This window comes from Oncorhynchus masou, chromosome 1 (genome assembly GCF_036934945.1).
Source record: "Oncorhynchus masou masou isolate Uvic2021 chromosome 1, UVic_Omas_1.1, whole genome shotgun sequence".
NCBI classification, from domain to species: Eukaryota; Metazoa; Chordata; class Actinopteri; order Salmoniformes; family Salmonidae; genus Oncorhynchus; species Oncorhynchus masou.
This window is the reverse complement of record NC_088212.1, coordinates 47,815,759-47,834,997: the sequence shown is the minus strand read 5'-3', so window position 1 is coordinate 47,834,997 and position 19,239 is coordinate 47,815,759. Positions and strand designations below refer to the sequence as shown.

Genomic DNA, 19,239 nt, shown 5'->3' with positions numbered 1-19,239 from the left:
TAGAAGCTTTTAATAGGCTAATTGGCATCATTTGAGTCAATTGGAGGTGTACCTGTGGATGTATTTCAAGGCCTACCTTCAAACTCAGTGCCTACTTGCTTGACATCATGGGAAAAAATAAATAAAAATCAGCCAAGACCTCAGAACAAAATGTAGACCTCCACAAGTCTGGTTCATCCTCGGGAGCAATTTCCAAATTCTGAAGGTACCACATTCATCTGTACAACCAATAGTACACAAGTATAAACACCATGGGATCAGGCAGCCGTCATACCGCTCGGGAAGGAGACGCGTTCTGTCTCCTAGAGATTAACGTACCTTGGTGCGAAATGTGCAAATCAATCCCAGAACAACAGCAAAGGACCTTGTAAAGATGCTGGAGGAAACAGGTACAAAAGTATCTATACCCACAGTAAAATGAGTCCTATATCGACATAACCTGAAAGGCCACTCAGCAAGGAAGAAGCCACTGCTCCAAAACCGCCATAAACAAGCCAGACTTTGGTTTGCAACTGCACATGGGGACAAAGATGGTACATTTTGGAGAAATGTCCTCTGGTCTGATGAAACAAAAATAGAACTGTTTTGGCCATAATGACCATCGTTATGTTTGGGAATGTGATGAAAGAAATAAAAGCTGAAATAAATCATTCTCTCGCTACTTTTATTCTGACATTTCACATTCTTTAAATAAAGTGTTGATCCTAACTGACCAGAGAAGTTTTACTTGGATTAAATGTCAGGAATCGGTAGCCACAGTATCACACACATAAAACCTTAACATGACTGAGCCAATCAGACCCAAGCTGTACTGGCCGGGTTAAACATCCACCATAGCTGCATGAACCATGTTGAAAAGGACAATGTGAACAGAAAATAAAGCCAGCACAGTTTGTTTTCTCCACTCGGTCAATGAAATACTTTTTTATTTGGTGTTGTAAGATAAAACTACATGAAAGACCCAAAGCAGACATTGTCCAGTCATTCCTCTCTCTCTCTGTTTCTCTCTCTTTAATACTGTGTGTTCAATCATAAGCACTTATAACCCACTGGAGGTATAGTGTGAACTGAGATACAATCAAGCATGTAATAACATGTAGAAACACATCAACAGTGTAACAGAGACCACGACAGACGCCACAACAGAAATGACTAACATACATAACAACCAATCACACGCCTCCTACATCAAACCTCTTCTCTGAAACCACTTGATCTGCGTTGCTATTCAATCAAAACCGTTATCCAGGTTTCCGTGGTTAAAACAAAAATTACCTTCCTCTTTTGAAAGATCATGTTTGTGTTATATTACTGATCAGTTTCTTTTTGTTCCGCACAGTGAATTTATTCTCATACATTTTATCATACCCAGGAAACTCGGAAAACATCCCCCCAATTTTGTGATAACCAATTAGTAGTTACAGTCTTGTCCCATTGCTGCAACTCCCGTACGGAGGAGGTCGAGAGCCATGCGACCTCTGAGCCGCACTGCTTCTTGACACACTCCTCGCTAATCCGGAAGCCAGCCGCACCAATGTGTCGGAGGAAACACCGTACAACTGGCGAAGTCAGCATGCATGCGCCCGGCCCGCCACCAGGAGTCGCTAGAGCAAGATGGGACAAGGACATCCCGGCTGGCCAAACCCTCCCCTAACCCGGACGACACTAGGCCAATGTGCGCCGTCTCATGGGTTTCCCAGTCGCGGCAGGCTGCGACACAGCCTGGAATCGAACCCGGGTCTGTAGTGACACCTCTAGCACTGCGATGCAGTGCCTTAGACCGCTGCGCCACTCAGGAGGCGGTTTTGATTAAATGCTGTTCCCATGTTGGACATGTCTCTGGGGGACAGGACTGGTCACGGATATTATCGTTGTGGAGGAAGGGACAAAGGGACGGATGGAGGGACGGTACAGTGGGGACAGTATTAAGGTTTTGGTGTCTCTTGTTCCCTGTTTTCCCTAAAAGCTTGAGAGCAGCAGAGTGGTGTGGTCCAGGGGACAGGGGTGCCATGCATGGTCAGATGTCCCCAAACCTCATTATGTTATTCATAAAGTAAAAGGCACTTACAAAAATCTTACATTCCAGTGTATTGTATATATAATATATTGCCTCTTTCGTTCGCTCTCATATATATATATAGTTAGTATGTATACACACACACACACACACACATGATCATATAGGAAGGAATGCAAAGATGGAGGAGTATAAACACCAGACATTGTATATATAATAATATATATGTGACCTTTTAAAATAGTTTGGAGACAGCTGGTTATAATGTTGGATATAGTACAAAAGGAAAGGAGTAACGAGAAGAAGATACAGTTTGGAGGACTCGTAAGGTTTAAGGTTCTTGTGGAGTGCAGAGAGGGACTCATGGTAATAGGTTTCAGTTGCTCTGCAGGCAGCAAACTGAAGGAGTTGCATAGGCAAGAAATAACATCCTGATTAAATGGATCATAACAATAACACAGATCGGTGTAACAATAACACAGATTGGTGTAACAGTAACACAGATCGGTATAACAATAACACAGATCGGTATAACAATAACACAGATCGGTATAACAATAACACAGATCGGTATAACAATAACACAGATCGGGATAACAATAACTCAGATCGGTATAACAATAACACAGATCGGGATAACAATAACACAGATCGGTATAACAATAACACAGATCGGTATAACAATAACACAGATCGGGATAACAATAACACAGATCGGGATAACAATAACACAGATCGGTATAACAATAACACAGATCGGGATAACAATAACTCAGATCGGGATAACAATAACTCAGATCGGGATAACAATAACACAGATCGGTGTAACAAAAAAGAACTAAACCAAACAAGCAAATAGAAATTAAACAAGAATAATAACAGTGAGGTAACTATCCACTTTTTGAAGCAAAAAAGCGGTTTTAAGAAAAACTTAAAACTGGCCAGCTTCCGAGTCAGCAGCGTATTGGTGCAGGGTCAGGGGAGGGGGGCAGAGTCCCGGTGGAATTGAGAGTGTGCGTTTGTGTGAGCTGAACTAAGTCAATCAGAGCAAGGCTCAGCAGTGTGTGGGGTGTCTCTGTCTACCAGCCCTGTGTCTTGTTACTTTAGGGTGTTAAGGGTAGTCGGGGGTCCAGGACAGAAGAGGCACTACAGTTTAGTGTGGTAGGGTAGGTAGGTGGGTGTGGTAGGGTAGGTAGGTGGGCACGTAGTAGTGCTACACTTCATTCAGTGTCCTGGTATTTTATGGCTGTTGGTAGCATAGTCTAAAGTTCTGTGTCCTGGTATTTCTGGTTGTTGGTCTGGTAGTAGCCTCTCTTGGTGTGGTCTGCCAGCTGGCGTCGGTACTCTTCCTCTTCGCTGGGGTAGAACCCACAACTCTCAGAGTATGGCAGCTTGGAGGGAGGGGTCTGGGGCTCAGGACGCGAGCTGGAACTGAACACACACACAGGCGCACACACACACACACACACGCATGAACACACAGACACACACACATTAATGTACAATACACAAAGACACAATATATTCAGTGAAAATCCCCACATGCAGATGAATATAGAGTACAACGGAGAGCGGACAGACGTAACACAATGGGTAAAAACCCTCCCATGTTGAGTTCCTACCCTATAGGCTGAGGCCGGCTGTGATCCAGTTTCTGGGTCTTCACAGGGACAGCATAGATGTCTGGGTGCTTCTGAGCTATCTCCAACTGGCCAGAGACAGATATTAGTATGATGTTTTGATGACAACACAGGCACACACTCTTTCTCTCTCACACACACATTCAGAGGTGCACACACACACACACACACACACACACACACACACACACACACACACACACACACACACACACACACACACACACACACACACACACACACACACACACACACACACATTCAGAGGCGCATGCACGCACACACATCCACCCACCCTGGCGTTCTGGGCCTCCTGCAGCTCCAGCATCCTCTGAGTGCGTGCAAAGTGGTCCATCTTCTCAAAGGCCTTGATCTTCCCCAGGAACGACTTGAGGCTGGGGTCCTCAGGGCTCTCCCCTGGCTCCTCCGGGCCCCTAAAGGCCGCTGTGTTTGGGGCCGTGCTGCGGGTGGTGTCCTGGGTATTATAGGAAGGTTTGATGGCGATGGGGGGAGGTGCCAGTGGCTTGGCCTTGCCAAATGAGTTAAGGGTGCGAGGGAGAGGAGGGGGATCGCTGGCAGGGCTGGAGGAGTGGGAGTCATAGCCTCGGCTGGGGGGGGGCTCGTATGACCCTATGGGAGGGACTACCTCATCCCTGAACAGCAGTTTTACCTTGAGGGGGAGGGAGGGAGGCGGGGGGTGGGGTGGGGGTGGACCAGCATAGAATTAGAATGAATCAAATCATTTTGATTCGATTCAGTCAATGAAATCATTCTATTTCTATGGGGACCAAACAGGGTTAGTCACAGATCCGCACACCAAACATTTCTGTACGTGAATAGTAGATTTGTGACTAGAAAAACACTTGAAACAATAAATCATTAACTTTAGGCTTCCGCCCTCATTACCTCACTATTGATTTACAACATAAAAGAAGCTTCAAGTTGTACTTTCCCAAACACATTCATAACAGAAGACAATGTTGAATACCACATTTTGATAGACAACACTGACCAAAACCACGGACACCTATTTCTCTACAACACTGTAAGAGTTCAAAACACAGGTAGCCTATATTACTCTAGAATATCTGTTCAACAGACAAAGGTTCACAATACTATTAATGACCATGAGGTTTCACGAACGCAGGACCCTTCTATCCCCACAAGGAATATTGCATTACATTTACATTTAAGTCATTTAGCAGACGCTCTTATCCAGAGCGACTTACAATATTGGAAGTTACTTATTGCTAATTAGGTACCAGAGTGGTCTGCCGTTGGAGGAATCCAAGCCGTGGTGGGTGTGGTTTCTCCAGATCAGACCATTCTTCAGAGAGAAGTGGAGTTTGCTAGTTCTGATTTAGTTAAAAAGCTAAGGGGTGGTGGTTAGTTTCAAACATTCAAATGTAAGTGGATGTTTGAAAGCCACCAGAGATCTTGTACTTATCTACGCCAAAAACCACGCAGTTGCCTAAAAATCTGATGCTCACTACCGGTTGACTTTATGTTCGAAAGATGGTAAAAGTGAATATAAGAGGAATTTGTATATGTGTGTGTGTGTGTGTCTGTCCCTCACCTTGGGGGGGTCAGGTACAAACGCTGGGGGTGGGCTGGCGCTGAGCACCTCCCTGCTGCCCACCCTCCTGACATGACCACGGATCTCTGGACTACACCTGCGCAGGATCTGACCCCAAAAACACATATACACACATAGGACAGGGTCAACAGGAAGTACCATGCAGGTTCACAGGCTGGGTCAAGGGTCAACCATGCTGATTATTGAAGGGTCATGTTTTAATTATAGAGGGGTTGTGTCTCTTTGCATTCAAAAGGGCCAAGAGGTGACATCTGCATAAACCAGGTGCATAGAAGCGGAAGAGGAAGTAATACTGTACATGCAGTTAGTAGCCTATGTAACACTGTTATACACTCCTACCCTGGGACACACAAACAGATTTTTTTTATAGCTGTGCGAGAATCTTAAAATCATACAGTTCCCTTGTGTTTCCAGTCTGTTTTTAACTACTGTACTAGAGAGAAACTGGCCACAGGCCTTTGGGGGGGCTATTATAGTGCTGAATGGCCTCTATTTAGAAAACTGTTTTGCTAAAGTGCATCTGACACATTGGGTATTCCTGAAACAACCCAAACAAATGCTAACCAGATGGTATTGATGTTGGTCATGTCGGCCTAGATTGGACTGGGGATATCATAGGTGTAATGATGTGTTTGAACTGTAGAGGGCAGAATAGATTCTTACAACTAACAAGGCTGTGAGGTTAGGACATCACAATACATGGGCTACATGGGCTGCTTATGGGCTGTATGTGCGTGTTGTTAACTATGCATGTGTGTGTGTGTGTGTGTGTGTGTGTGTGTGTGTGTGTGTATCGCTATGTATCTCTAACCTCCTCTGCCAGCACTGGCTCAGAGGAGCGGCTGATAGCGGACACGTGCAGTTGGTCAGCCGGCTCGTTGTCCAGCTCGTTATCCGTGTAAGCCCCACCCTCATCCGCCGTGTCATCGTAGTCGCTGGCCAATCGGCTGTCCATGCTCAGGTAGTCGGCTGACATGGCTGACAGGTATGACATGCGGTCGTCATGGAGATCAAGGTCCATCTCCGTCCAGTCCAGCTAAAAGAGACACATGATGGATCTTGGTGTACAGAGAAGAAGCAGAAACAAAAACAAAAACAAAGAAAGAAAAGAAAGAAGAACCGAGCTGTAGAGCACCAGTGGTAGAAGGATTCACACACAGTGAGCATGCTCACAACACAGGACTCAGGAAATAGAGCAAAACACTTTTCACCATCTTAAAAGTGATAGAAAAGGCAGAGTACAGTATGAAGAAACTAGACTAAGTATAGTAGTACCAAGGCAAATAGTTAAGATTGACTAGTACACAGAAGTATACAGAAATAGCTTGAAAGGAAAGAACGGTGAATATGCTATACAGTTGAAGTTGGAAGTTCACATACACTTTAGCCAAATACATTTAAACTCAGTTTTTCACAATTCCTGACATTTAATCCTAGTAAAAATTCCCTCTTTAAGGTCAATTTAAGGTCACCACTTTAAGGTCACCACTTTATTTTAAGAATGTGAAATGTCAGAATAATAGTAGAGAGTGATTTATTTCAGCTTTTATTTCTTTCATCACATTCCCAGTGGGTCAGAAGTTTACATACACTCAATTAGTATTTGGTAGCATTGCCTATAAATTGTCTAACTTGGGTCAAATGTTTCGGGTAGCCTTCCACAAGCTTTCCACAATAAGTTGAGTGAATTTTGGCCCATTCCTCCTGACAGAGCTGGTGTAACTGAGTCAGGTTTGTTGTCCTCCTTGCGCACACACGCTTTTTCAGTTCTGCCCATACATTTTCTATGGGATTGAGGTCAGGGCTTTGTGATGGCCACTCCAATACCTTGACTTTGTTTTCCTGGAGCCATTTTTCCACAACTTTGGAAGTATGCTTGTGGTCATTGTCCATTTGGAAGATCCATTTCTTTTCAAGGTCAGTCTCGCAAAAAGACGTATTCTTGTGTTCTAACTACCCGCTATTCAAAGCATTCTGAACAAATTAAGGGAATCGGTCACAAACATTGGCACATTCTAAAATCCGATTAAAGTCTCGGTAATTTGTTTTCGGACCTTCCCTTGGCCGTATTCTCGCGGGGCAGAAATCTCAGAGACCAATTTGTACTCTCTGATTTACCACCCCAAGATATTCCTGAACAACGTCTATTTGCGCCCCTACTGGATGGAAATTACAAATGTAATGGCACTTATAAATGTAGATAATTCAAACATCCACAAACAGGGAAATCGATCCCAATCAAAGGGGTTATTATGTGCTCCACTAAGGCAGTTATTTATCTTATAACTTGTCCTTGTGGGAAAAATTATGTGGATAAAACAAAGCGCGAATTAAAAGTACGTATCTCAGAGCATCGTAGCACCATTAGGTGTAAAAACTTTACTTACCCAGTTGAGGCCCACTTCGTGGAGGCAGGCCACTCGATTTTGTCTCTGCGTTATATTGGCATCGAACATGTCACCCTCCCTAGGAGAGGGGGTGACCTTGATAATTTATTGTTAAAACGAGAGGCTGCCTGGATCTTTAACTTAAAGACCCTTGCTCCCTTTGGTCTCAACGTAGACTTTGATCTGAAGCCATTCTTGTGATTATTGTGACTTTGCCATTGTAATTGTTTGTAAGCTTGTGTAGTGGAAAATTAATTTATGATCGTATGCTATCCATTTGTTGTTTGTATACTGTTCTTTGTACGCCATTTTAATATTTGCTAATTAACCAATGATATTAGGCCACTCTTGGCCATGATTACAGACACCTGTGTCTTTTGACACTACATAAATGAGTCATCCCGCAGTGTTTGTGATTATACCCTGATGAAGACAGCTTGGCTGTCGAAACGTTGGTAATTAAATTTTAGCTTCTGATCTCCTAGAGTGTACGGCTCTCTTTTATTTTTAATTTCGAAGATGTTGCTTCAATATATCTACATCATTTTCCTCCTCATGTTGCCATCAATTTTGTGAAGTGCACCAGTCCCTCCTGCAGCAAAGCACCCCCACCACATGATGCTGCAACCCCCGGTCTTCACGGTTGGGATGATGTTCTTTGGCTTGCAAGCCTCCCCCCTTTTCCTCCAAACATTCTATTTTTGTTTCATCAGACCAGAGGACATTTCTCCAAAAAGTACGATATTTGTCCCCATGTGCAGTTGCAAACCAAAGTCTGGCTTTTATGGAGGTTTTGGAGCAGTGGCTTCTTCCTTGCTGAGCGGCCTTTCAGGTTATGTTGATATAGGACTTGTTTTACTGTGGCTATAAATACATTTGTACCTGCATCTTCACAAGGTCCTTTGCTGTTGTTCTGGGATGATTTGCACTTTTCGCACCAAAGTACATTCATCTCTAGGAGACAGAACGTGTCTCCTTCCTGAGCGGTATGATGGCTGCATGGTCCCATGGTGTTTATACTTGTGTACTATTGTTTGTACAGAATGTGGTACCTTCGGGCGTTTGGAAATTGCGCCCAAGGATGAACCAGACTTGTGGAGGTCTGCACATTCTTTTCTGAGGTCTTGGTTGATTTCTTTTGATTTTCCCATGATGTCAAGCAAATAGGCACCGAGTTTGAAGGTAGGCCTTAAAATACATCCACAGGTACACCCCCAACTGACTCAAATGATGTCAATTAGCCTATCAGAAGCTTCTAAAGCCATCACATCATTTTCTGGAATGTTCCAAGCTGTTTAAAGGCACAGTCAACTTAGTCTATGTAAACCTCTGACCCACTAGAATTTTGATACAGTGAATTATAAGAGAAATAATCTTTCTGTAAACAATTGTTGGAAAAATGACTCATGCACAAAGCAGATGTCCTAACCGACTTGCCAAAACTATAGTTTGTTAGCAAGACATTTGTGGAGTGGTTGAAAAACGAGTTTTAATGACTAAACCTAAGTGTATGTAAACTTCGGACTTCAACTGTAGATTTGAAGTAGACAGTAAGACAATTTTACAGAACATGATTGAAACATGTACATAATACAGGGTGAAATAGTACAATAAGTATATTAGAGGATAGGAGTGTAGCAGAATATACCCACTGGGCAACGTCAATTCAACGTCTATTCCACGTTGGTTCAACATCATTTAATTGAAAGGAACTGGAAACACTGTTGTTTCAACCAGTGTGTGCCAGTGGGTAGCATGTGTAGGGTAGAGTATATTATAGGCTTGTGAACTTTTTAAAATTCAAATGGTAAAACGCTAAGAAAAAAACCCTTACTGAAAACAAAATGTGGTTGTTTTTGTTCACAATATTTTAAATGACAGTGGTAGTTTTGTGATAACTGCACTAACAGATCCCGACCACCATCATAAAGGGAAACATTTGAACAAATAGGCCTACCTAATGCAACAACGATGGAATGTTATTAAGAGGGGACATGCATATTTCAAATGATTTGCCATGGATATATAAAGCCCTCCGCACCTTATCGTCAGTAAGAGTTGAAAAAAAAAGCGCAGATTCCATAAATTATTGCAGTTGATATGCAGCCCTTGTCAAGGCCTACTTGAATTTGTGAAGTAATTAGCTAAATTAACGACTGCAAGACAATTTCAGCCGTGACTCGTGCTACTGGAACAGGTGCGTCTTTCTCTCATATCACCGTTTACGTCCCGTTTCAACGGGGTGTTACATCTCCGTTGCTTTCTGTTTGGGGTTGTAGGCTGGGTTTCTGTAAAGCACTTTGTGAAATCTTCTCACGTAAAAAGGGCTTCATAAATACATTTGATTTGATACCGCCTTTATAATGGGAGTTGAGACATCGCCTAGAGTTAACAGCATTAACCTTTTTAACCAGTAGATACCCGCATTTGGCGCGTTTTCTTTTGCCCTGTGTTTAATCTGTGAGCTTAAACTTGTTAGGCAGGCAGGCTGAACATAAAACAAAGGAGGCCATTAATGAATATTCTATTTGGCTTCATCAAAAATGTTTTGTTGCATATTTCAGTCAGGAACCTGCCTAGGTTTAGGAGGGGTTGTAACCTATTCTAAATGCGACACTATAGCAGTCCGTGAAAAAAAAAATAGACAAGACAAATCCATTATTTCAAAAGTGAAGCTTACTTTTAATCAAGTAGTACATTTTGAATTCATGATAAAGCTATCGTGATTTGACAAGTAATGTAGCTTGTCCACAGTAGGCCTAATGGGAGTTTGGGTGCGCAGCACGCTTGTGCGTATAGGGAGCGGTCGAAATTGAGTGAGAGACACGTAATGGAGGTAAAAGAGAATTGAGCTAACGTAGGCTAATGTGATTAGAATGAGGTTGTTAATTTAAGAGAAGAACTGTGATCACTTGGCCACGAGTCACTCATGCACATAAGAAATGGAAGGAACACTAGAGTCAACGTGAATTAACGATCGACTTCGGGATAAAATTTCACCCGCCCACTCAGGAAGCCACAAAGCAGATTCCAAATAACTAAGCCTACTGTATGACTTTGGTAGGAATTCGTCTTCCCTTAGCAGTCATACCATGCAATAGGATTTCATGTGAAATTTTATAAAATGTTCTTAACGTTTTAACGGAAAACCGATAAGAAAATGGCAGTTTAAATGTTACAAAAAATGTTTCAATTTGGCACATCCCTAGTATAGTATAGTACATTATGGTACAGTACATTATAGTACAGTATCCAGTGTATTAGCACTGTATGGTGAGTGTGTTTACCTTCCCCTCAGACACCCATACAGCCTGAGTCTGCTGCTCCCTGATAGAGTCCTTCACACTGCCATACCACGCATCGTTGGCCGAGTTCACATCAATAGTAGCTGTAGGGATGAGAGCGCCGGGGCGAGGAGGAGAGGGGGGTAAAGAAAGAGAGAGAGAGAGATACAAGGGATATAGAGGAAGTTGAGAGAGAAATAAAAAAAGAGGTGGAGAGAGAGGATTGGGAAAGAGAGGGAGAGCGGGCAGAGGGAGAGAAAGAGTGGGAGAGAAGCGAAAGAATGGAAGAGAAAGGAAAGAAAAGGGTGAGAGATAATAGCACGATGGATGAGAAGAGAACGAGTAGAGGGGGAGAGAGGGAGGGGGTGTATCAGCACAAAAAATAGATGCAACAGATTATCCCTCATGCAGGAAGATCTTGTGTTCTATATTTGGCTGCTTAACTATTTGTTTATTGACGTTAGAGACTCGATAGTCATCTACAGAAATGGGTTTAACATAAATCACTGGCCAACTACAGGATTGTGTGTGTCAGATTGTCTCTCTGTGTGTGTATATGACTGAGGGAGAGAGGTCAACTCACTGGCCAACTACATGGACACTCCTGAGGGTGGTAGCTAAAAGTAAATGGTGTGTGTACGCATGTGTATCTGTTTGCGTATCTCTGTGTAACTGTGTGTGTGAAGCGGATCCATATGTGTGACTAACCAGTGAATAGGTGAGAGCAGGTCTTCCTCAGTTTGACAGCCTGTTCATATAGTTTCCTAGCGCTGCGGTTGGAACCAGGTATCACCCTCTGCCTCATGGCCTTAACCCCTGGTTTACTGTCTGGGTTGAAGAAGATGACGATGGGGTACCACTGGGTGTAGTTCAGAGTGTCTACCGCCTTGGGTGTCACATCCAGCAGGGCATGCTTGTCCTACATGATGGGGGACAGTGATTGAATGGAGAGAGAGAGAGACAGATAGAGGGGGACAAAGTGAGAGCGAGAGAGAGAAAAGAGGAAGAGAGAGAGAGAGAGAGAGAGAGAGAGAGAGAGAGAAAGAGAAAGAGAGAAGGATAGCTCGATCAGTGGTTCACAACCTTTTTTGAACTGTGGTACACCTTGATGGGATTTTAACATTTGTGGCACACCTAAAATTTCTGTATCAATTTATTAACTGGTAATTGCCATCTTACTCGTACTGCGAATAAACTATTTACAATCACAAATGCTTTTTGATAGATAGCCTAGAGTTTATATGAACTGCATTTGGGCCTGCATTTTCATCCTAGTTTTCATCCTAGTTTAAAGCAAATTTCCTGCAATTCCTGCATTGTTAAACATGACATATTTTGGATGGTAGACTATTTAATGATAATAATGATGGAAAAATTAAGTCTAGCCTCGATTTGACAATATTTCCAATATATATGTAACATGAACTATCAATTATTATACGGCAACTTATTCAGTACACCTGGACAATAAGTTACAAAAAGTAATGCTTTATGCTCTTGTGCAGTTTTCAAGTGAATGGCTCAATTTAATAGCATTGATTGCGACAGAGTCAGCATTGTATGAGATTACTTGTAAATCCGGTTGAGAACAAAGTAGAAAAAGATTTAAGACTGACTTCTGCACATCTTAGCTCAGGCTTCGGAATGTCATAGTGACAAATCAAAGATGTGCATCAAAGTTGTGTCTTTTCTTGTGTATATTACTGTTCATTTCTATCATAAAGCGTTGCGGAGAAATGCATCGCTATACATCGGTTGCTAAAATCGGGATTTGGTTCGGTGGGCAATATGTCAATTATTGAGGCCAATCCTCTGGATCCCCTTTGAGCCGGCCCTGCTTTGATACGACACGGGATCGAAAGACCGTTAAAAATTGAATATTTCTGCCACTTGCCTACACACAGGCACAAAAGTAGGTAGATGAAAGGAGGCTACAGTACGAACATTGCTAGGGATAGATTGCGCTGCCAGTCTTGGTATCTCAATCTGTAAAATTTGCATTTAGTCATCGGAAACAGCTTCTTTCTGTGTCATGATTAAAACCGCATTTCACTTTCTATTCAACATGTCTTGCGATGTAATCAAGTTCTGTGTGATTGAAATGTGTCAGCATTATTTAAGGGGGAATTTGGTGATGTTGCGCAAAAACATGTTATTTGTGGTTGTTCACCATAAATGAGTGTTCCAGATTGATAGATACACCATAAATGAGTGTTCCAGATTGATAGATACACCATAAATGAGTGTTCCAGATTGATAGATACACCATAAATTAGTGCTCCAGATAGATAAATAGATTGATAGATACACCAGTGTTCCAGATTGATAGACTGATAGATTGATATATAGATAGATAGATTGATAGATAGAGAAAGGGAGAGAGAAGCTCTTACCAGCTCGATGATCTGGCGGATGGTGTTAAGTCTCACCACTCCTGAGGATTTCTCCGACCCGGCATCTTTAGGCTCCGTTTCTGACAATGGACAGAGACCGTGTTATTCAACAAATGACTAGTGTGACTCAAGACAGACAGAGACAGAGACAGACAACGTGAGAGACTCACTGGCGATGACAAACAGGTCAGGCAGCTCGTTGGCTAGCTTGTCATTGGCTGCATCAGCTATAGGACCAAACAGAACCACAGGACGTCTGAAACCAGCTACAGGACAAGAGAGGAGATGATGCTTTAGACAGTCACTCCTTTGCAGTAGTACAACATGACGATCATTACTGGGTTTATCATGCACAATATTGGGGGCCATGTATAAATGTGTGTGTGTGGCGGGGACTGACAGTGGCTAACAGTTATGTTGATGTTCTCTAAGGAACATTCTCCTCTCCCCCTCATCCCTTTTGCCATCTCTCCCCCTGTCCCTGTGGTGTGTATTTCCTGTGTTTAGCGTGACGACCCACACACACTCTTCTCCCTCTCCCCTCTCTTTAACTATCGATTTCTCCCTTTTCTGTGTCACTCCTGTGTGTGGGTGTGTTTTGTTTTTCCGTGTTACCTAATGCTGGCCTGCCTCTCTTTCACCCCTCATTCCTTCCTAATACGCTGTCACCCCCTCCTCCCTTCGTCAATTATGTATTTCTCCTCGACTCTATCTCCCACTCTCTCTTCCCACTCCCCCTCCAGTTTCCTGTGTGTTTCCCAATTATGGCCGGCATCTGTATCACCTCAAATCTCCACTCAAATCTGTATTCCTCTGAAACACTTCCCGCCCCTCCCTTTCCTCCCTTTTTCAATTATTATATATATTTTTTTATTTAACCTTTATTTAACTGGGCAAGTCAGTTAAGAACAAATTCTTATTTACAATGACGGCCTACCCCGGCCAAACCCGATGATGCTGGTCCAATTGTGCGGCGCACTATGGGACTCCCAATCACGGCCGGATGTGATACAGCCTCCCTCTCCATGTGTGTAATTTCCTGTGTGGTTTCCCTGTGTTGATCAGACCCACCCTCTCTGAGCACGACTCTCTCGTACGCAGGGAAACGTGTAGTGATGGGCGTAGCGCTGACATCCTCTCTGCTCTTCCTCAGCTCTTTCCTCTTGGCTGCCCTTTGACCTCTCAGACGCCAGAAGTCGGCGCGGTCCGTGCCAGCAGCCTTATGGGAGTTCTGTACGCTCGCCATCTGATCAGCCCTGGGAGAGAGAGGGGGAGGGAGGGAGAAAAGGAGCAATAAGAGATGAGGGGGGAAGAGGGGTGATATGTTTTGAAAAAGCAATGGTGAAGTCAGCATAGAGTGAGGGCAGTGTGTTGGGGTGAAAAAAAGGTAAATGGGTGTAGGAGAGGGAGAAAGATGAACCAAGACAAGTGTGTTTACGATAAAAGACAGAAAATAAACACTCTTTCAAGTTGTTTCAGTTCAAATAACTTCCCACAGTCAAGGTCTGAGGATCTATTCTAAGAGAAGGGAGAGCACATGGAAGGAGGAAAATGGGGAGGAGAGGAGGACATTAAAACAGAGGAGGAGATGTTGGTGTAGTGGCCTGCCAGTTGGGGAACCCTAGTGTGTGATCTAGGAGTATTTCATCCCAATGTGGGAGAGAGATGGCTCTGATTTGACTGATGTGGCCGAACACTCCCGACAGTGAACTGATGGCCAGGGAATCGTATCGGTCCTCTAAAAGTTACTATACTAGGGTTCAATCCTGACTTGAGAAATTCTAACTTAGTTTCCTCCTAGTCCATGGACGATGTCTTGGACCTGAGCTAACTGTTATGGTTAAGGTTACTCCCTCCCATTCCATCTCATCTCATCTGCTCTAGTTAGGGATGATGTCTTGGACCCTAGCTAACTGTGCTACAGTAGCTAGCGCCTCGCTGTCTCTATCTCACCTGCTCTAGCTAGGGATGATGGCTTAGGGATGATTACCTGCTCTTATTGGAGATGATGTTTATGGGATGATTACCTGCCATTCTTAGGGATGTCGCTTTAGGGATGATTACCTGCTCTTATTGGGGATGATGCCTTTCTCCAGCAGCTGTTTGTCCTTGCCGGTGCGGATGGCCAGCCAGTTGCCCAGCTTGCCATCGTAGAGAGTGTCCACCACTTTGAAGATCTCCCCTCTGGAGAAGGCCAGGCTCTGGGGAGCCTCCCGCTCATACTCAAAATGAGTCCTGATAAAGAACGAGTCCCCACGACCAGATACCAGGATGTCATTGTAGACTGGAGAGAGGGAGGGGAGGAGAGAAAGAGAGAGGAGAGAGGGAGGGGAGGAGAGAAAGTGAGAGAGAGTGAGAGGAAGTGAAAGAGAGATCAGGGTTCACTCCTTGCTCATACTACAATTCCAAATGTACAATAGCATGCACTGTACATCAGTAGTCACCAACCCCTAGTTCTGAAGAGCTAAATGGCATGCAGAGTTTTGGTCAAGCCGTGCACTAACTTTCCTGAAAACCCTGTAGCTCTCAGTGACAAGGGTTAATGAGGGTTCCTTACTACCAATGTTCCATGTCCCCTTTTCCTTTCCATGTGCGCCCATTCAGTCCTATTCTCCACGGATCACACTTGCACTCCACTACTTCCTGATGACAAAATTAATTTTTCTGCTGCTCTAAGTTCACTACATACTTCAGTTTGAGACTGCCATCGTTGAAGTTGTTTGTGAAAATGTAGGGTGTTGTACAAAACAAAGTAATCAGTGATTGGATTATCTCTAACCAATCAGAGTATCAAAGCCAATGATGAATTTTCAAAATGCAGCTTTACCCACATATGTTCAACCCATCGGTTTCTGGGACCAATCAGAAGGGTTAGAATGAGTTTGCGTTCTAGACATCGTCAGAGAGGTACTCCGATGCAGATTCATTGTGGAGAAGAAACTAACGTTCGTGGGCGTGGTATAGCGTTTGGCCGGAGCAAGAAGTTTAGGTAGCCAGGCAAACACCACTACCCCCGAGGCACAATCTCACACCAAGGAGAGAGACAGAGAGAAAGAGGGGAGAGGAGAGAGAGAGCGACGAGGAGAGAAAGAGAGACGAGGAGAGAAAGAGAGCCGAGGAGAGAGAGTGAGCCGAGGAGAGAGAGAGAGACGAGGAGAGAGCCGAGAAGAGAAAGAGAGACAAGGAGAGATAGAGCGACAAGGAGAGAAAGAGAGAGAGGGAAGAGGAGAGGGACAGTGAGGAAGAGAGAGAGAAAGGGAGGAAGAGATGACAAAGGGGTGAGATAAAAAGAGAGAGGGATGAGAAAGGCAGAGAGAGATGGTGACAGTAGAGGTCAGTCATGCCTGTCCTCTCCTAGGCTGGCTGGCTGGCTGCTGTCAGTGAGTGTGTGTGCGCGTACGCAGAGTTGTTGTACAAGATTTGGTGGGGTTCCAAATTCAATAACAGCGCTCCCCGACAACCCAGCTGCTAGCTTTACACAGCCTGGCTGGCTAATAGACCGCACCTCCCACAATTCACTGCTCCCTGCTTGCCTGCCTGCCTTTTTGTCTGTCTGCAGATGAGGCCCCTGGTCCCTCTCACACACACAGGATGCATCCCAAAAGTAGTGCACTACAAAATGAAATAGGGTGCCATCATAGTTAAACAGACACAACTAAGCACCCACAAAAACAGGGACATAAGGTTTACAGGCTAGTAGTATACACATAGTTCACACTAACACAGTTAGTTATGCAGTCCATAGTACATACATAAACCCTAACACAGTTATACAGAGACTCGGTTTGTACTGTACATGTTACATGCCACATTTCAGGGGCAATGGGTTTATGAGGCAATGTTCTCATTACGTAACTTGTGTGTCCCTCTCTCTCTCTGTGTGTGTGTGTGCGTGACTGACTGTAACTGGTTTTTTATTTTATTTATTTATTTTACCTTTATTTTACTAGGCAAGTCAGTTAAGAACAAATTCTTATTTTCAATGATGGCCTAGGAACAGTGGGTTAACTGCCTGTTCAGGGGCAGAACGACAGATTTGTACCTTGTCAGCTCGGGGATTTGAACTTGCAACCTTTCGGTTACTAGTCCAACGCTCGAACCACTAGGCTTCCCTGCCGCCCCAGTTTCTGTGCCGATGGGCAACAAGCTGCTGTCTCTGTATCACACTGACACAAAGTGTGTATGTGTGTGTGTACTTGTCTGAATTTGTGTGCGATTTGTGCATGCATGCGTGAGTGCGTGTAGCCCTGGGGTCTGACCCGCAGTGTTTGTGTAATGAGTAGAGAGGAGCGTGGAGAGGACAGTGTGCACTACTCTGCTCACGGGGTTATTCCACTGTTCACTTTAATCCTCTCATATCCTGCTGCATATAGCACCTATTCAACTAGACTGACTAAGAAAAAGGACTGACCCACTCTCCCTTTTCTTTTTCCACCAAGCTGTTCCACATTGTTCATTTGTAACTCAGCCCAAGTTTGGTAGCTCCGTTAGGGAGCATGGCGATTGTAATGCTAGGGTAGTGGGTTCAATTCCCAGGACCATCCATATGTAAAATGTGTGCACGCATGACTAAGTCAGCTTGGATAAACGTGTCTGCTAAATGGAATATATTGTTACTATTATTATTATATTATTGTCTTGTCAGGAAACATTTCATAATTTAGTGAACGCTACCATATCCCCTGAAATGAAATCAGATTATGTGGATAACTATGGAATACTGAGGGGCAGTGGAAGATTAGCGCTTTGGAACTCTCTGGAAAACGATAGAAGTCAAGAACCATAGAAGTGTATATGGAACCTATGTCGTATATGGAACCTGTGTCTAGAGCCCTCTGAAGTACTATAGAACCAGGAAACTCTGGGAACCCTGTGAAACACGAAGACCAGAGAACTCTTTAGAACTCTAGAACCTTGTAGAAGCCTCACCATCAGGTTTACTCTGGGCCAGTATGGTGACGTCCTCTCCTTTAGGAATCTCCAACAGGAACAGAACAGCCTCTTCTCTCACGATACCTCGGAAGTCAACGCTATTCACCTGCGAGCACGCACACGCACACACACACACACACACACACACACACACACACACACACACACACACACACACACACACACACACACACACACACAGGGTTCATGGGGAAATGAAGGGTTGTTTAATTGACTACAATTCAAAATATGAGTCTCCAGTTATCAACACAACAGCTTTCAGAAAGTTGGTGTTGACTTTACAGATGTACAGTATTTGCCTTTGGTGTACAGGTTTTGTATTGAACTCAGATGTTCCAATGCCGTTCACGGTGCCAAAGATGGTTACCTTCATGATTTGGTCTCCTGTGCGTAGCCCCTCCTCCTCGGCAGGACTACCCTCCTGGATGCCAGCGATGAAAATGCCCACATCATTACCCCCCGCCAGCCTCAGGCCCACACTGTCCCCCTTCTGGAAACTCACCATCACTGTGTCAGCGCTGAATGGAAAGCAACATTATACAAGTGGTTACATTAGGATCAACTCAATTGGTGAGATGCTTTGGAAACAGAAGGTGGTGGAACTTTCTTTACCCCAATTGAAACACTGGCTTAGGAACTATCCGTTTGTAAAAAACAAAAGAAATATGCAAAAAACCTATGTCATTATCAATTTAAGTTCTGTGCGTTTAAACTCAGACTACATGGAGCTAGTTGTAGGTAACAGAAGTCCTGATCAAGGTCAGACTACGAGGCAGTTAGTCTGCAGCTAGTTGTGTATTCTAGGTTTCACCTGCAGTAGAGAGGAGGGTTGAGACACTCCTTCCTTCCCTCAGACTACAGACAAATAGTGCCTGTCAGCACACCCAGCCCAGCGCTAGGAGAACGTAAAAATAACCCTCCCTCCCTACGGACACACACACACACACACACACACACACACACACACA

At 44.0% G+C, this 19,239-nt stretch overlaps 1 protein-coding gene across 3 annotated transcripts in view; it reads right to left on the bottom strand.

Moving 5' to 3' along the window:
- Positions 1-904: 904 nt before the first annotated feature.
- LOC135545638 (tight junction protein ZO-2-like) overlaps positions 905-19,239 on the bottom strand; it is a 106,358-nt gene continuing 88,023 nt past the window's right edge. For all 3 annotated transcript variants that reach the window (XM_064973413.1, XM_064973405.1, XM_064973398.1), the window contains exons 11-23: positions 18,639-18,789; positions 18,248-18,356; positions 15,383-15,602; positions 14,390-14,574; positions 13,489-13,584; positions 13,319-13,398; positions 11,634-11,844; positions 10,929-11,029; positions 6,066-6,290; positions 5,234-5,341; positions 3,953-4,327; positions 3,640-3,725; positions 905-3,448 (exon numbers count right to left, since the gene is read on the bottom strand). In XM_064973413.1, coding sequence (XP_064829485.1) covers positions 3,280-3,448; positions 3,640-3,725; positions 3,953-4,327; positions 5,234-5,341; positions 6,066-6,290; positions 10,929-11,029; positions 11,634-11,844; positions 13,319-13,398; positions 13,489-13,584; positions 14,390-14,574; positions 15,383-15,602; positions 18,248-18,356; positions 18,639-18,789 — 2,116 coding nt within the window. In that variant the 3' untranslated portion in view covers positions 905-3,279. The remainder of the gene's footprint in view (positions 3,449-3,639; positions 3,726-3,952; positions 4,328-5,233; positions 5,342-6,065; positions 6,291-10,928; positions 11,030-11,633; positions 11,845-13,318; positions 13,399-13,488; positions 13,585-14,389; positions 14,575-15,382; positions 15,603-18,247; positions 18,357-18,638; positions 18,790-19,239) is intronic.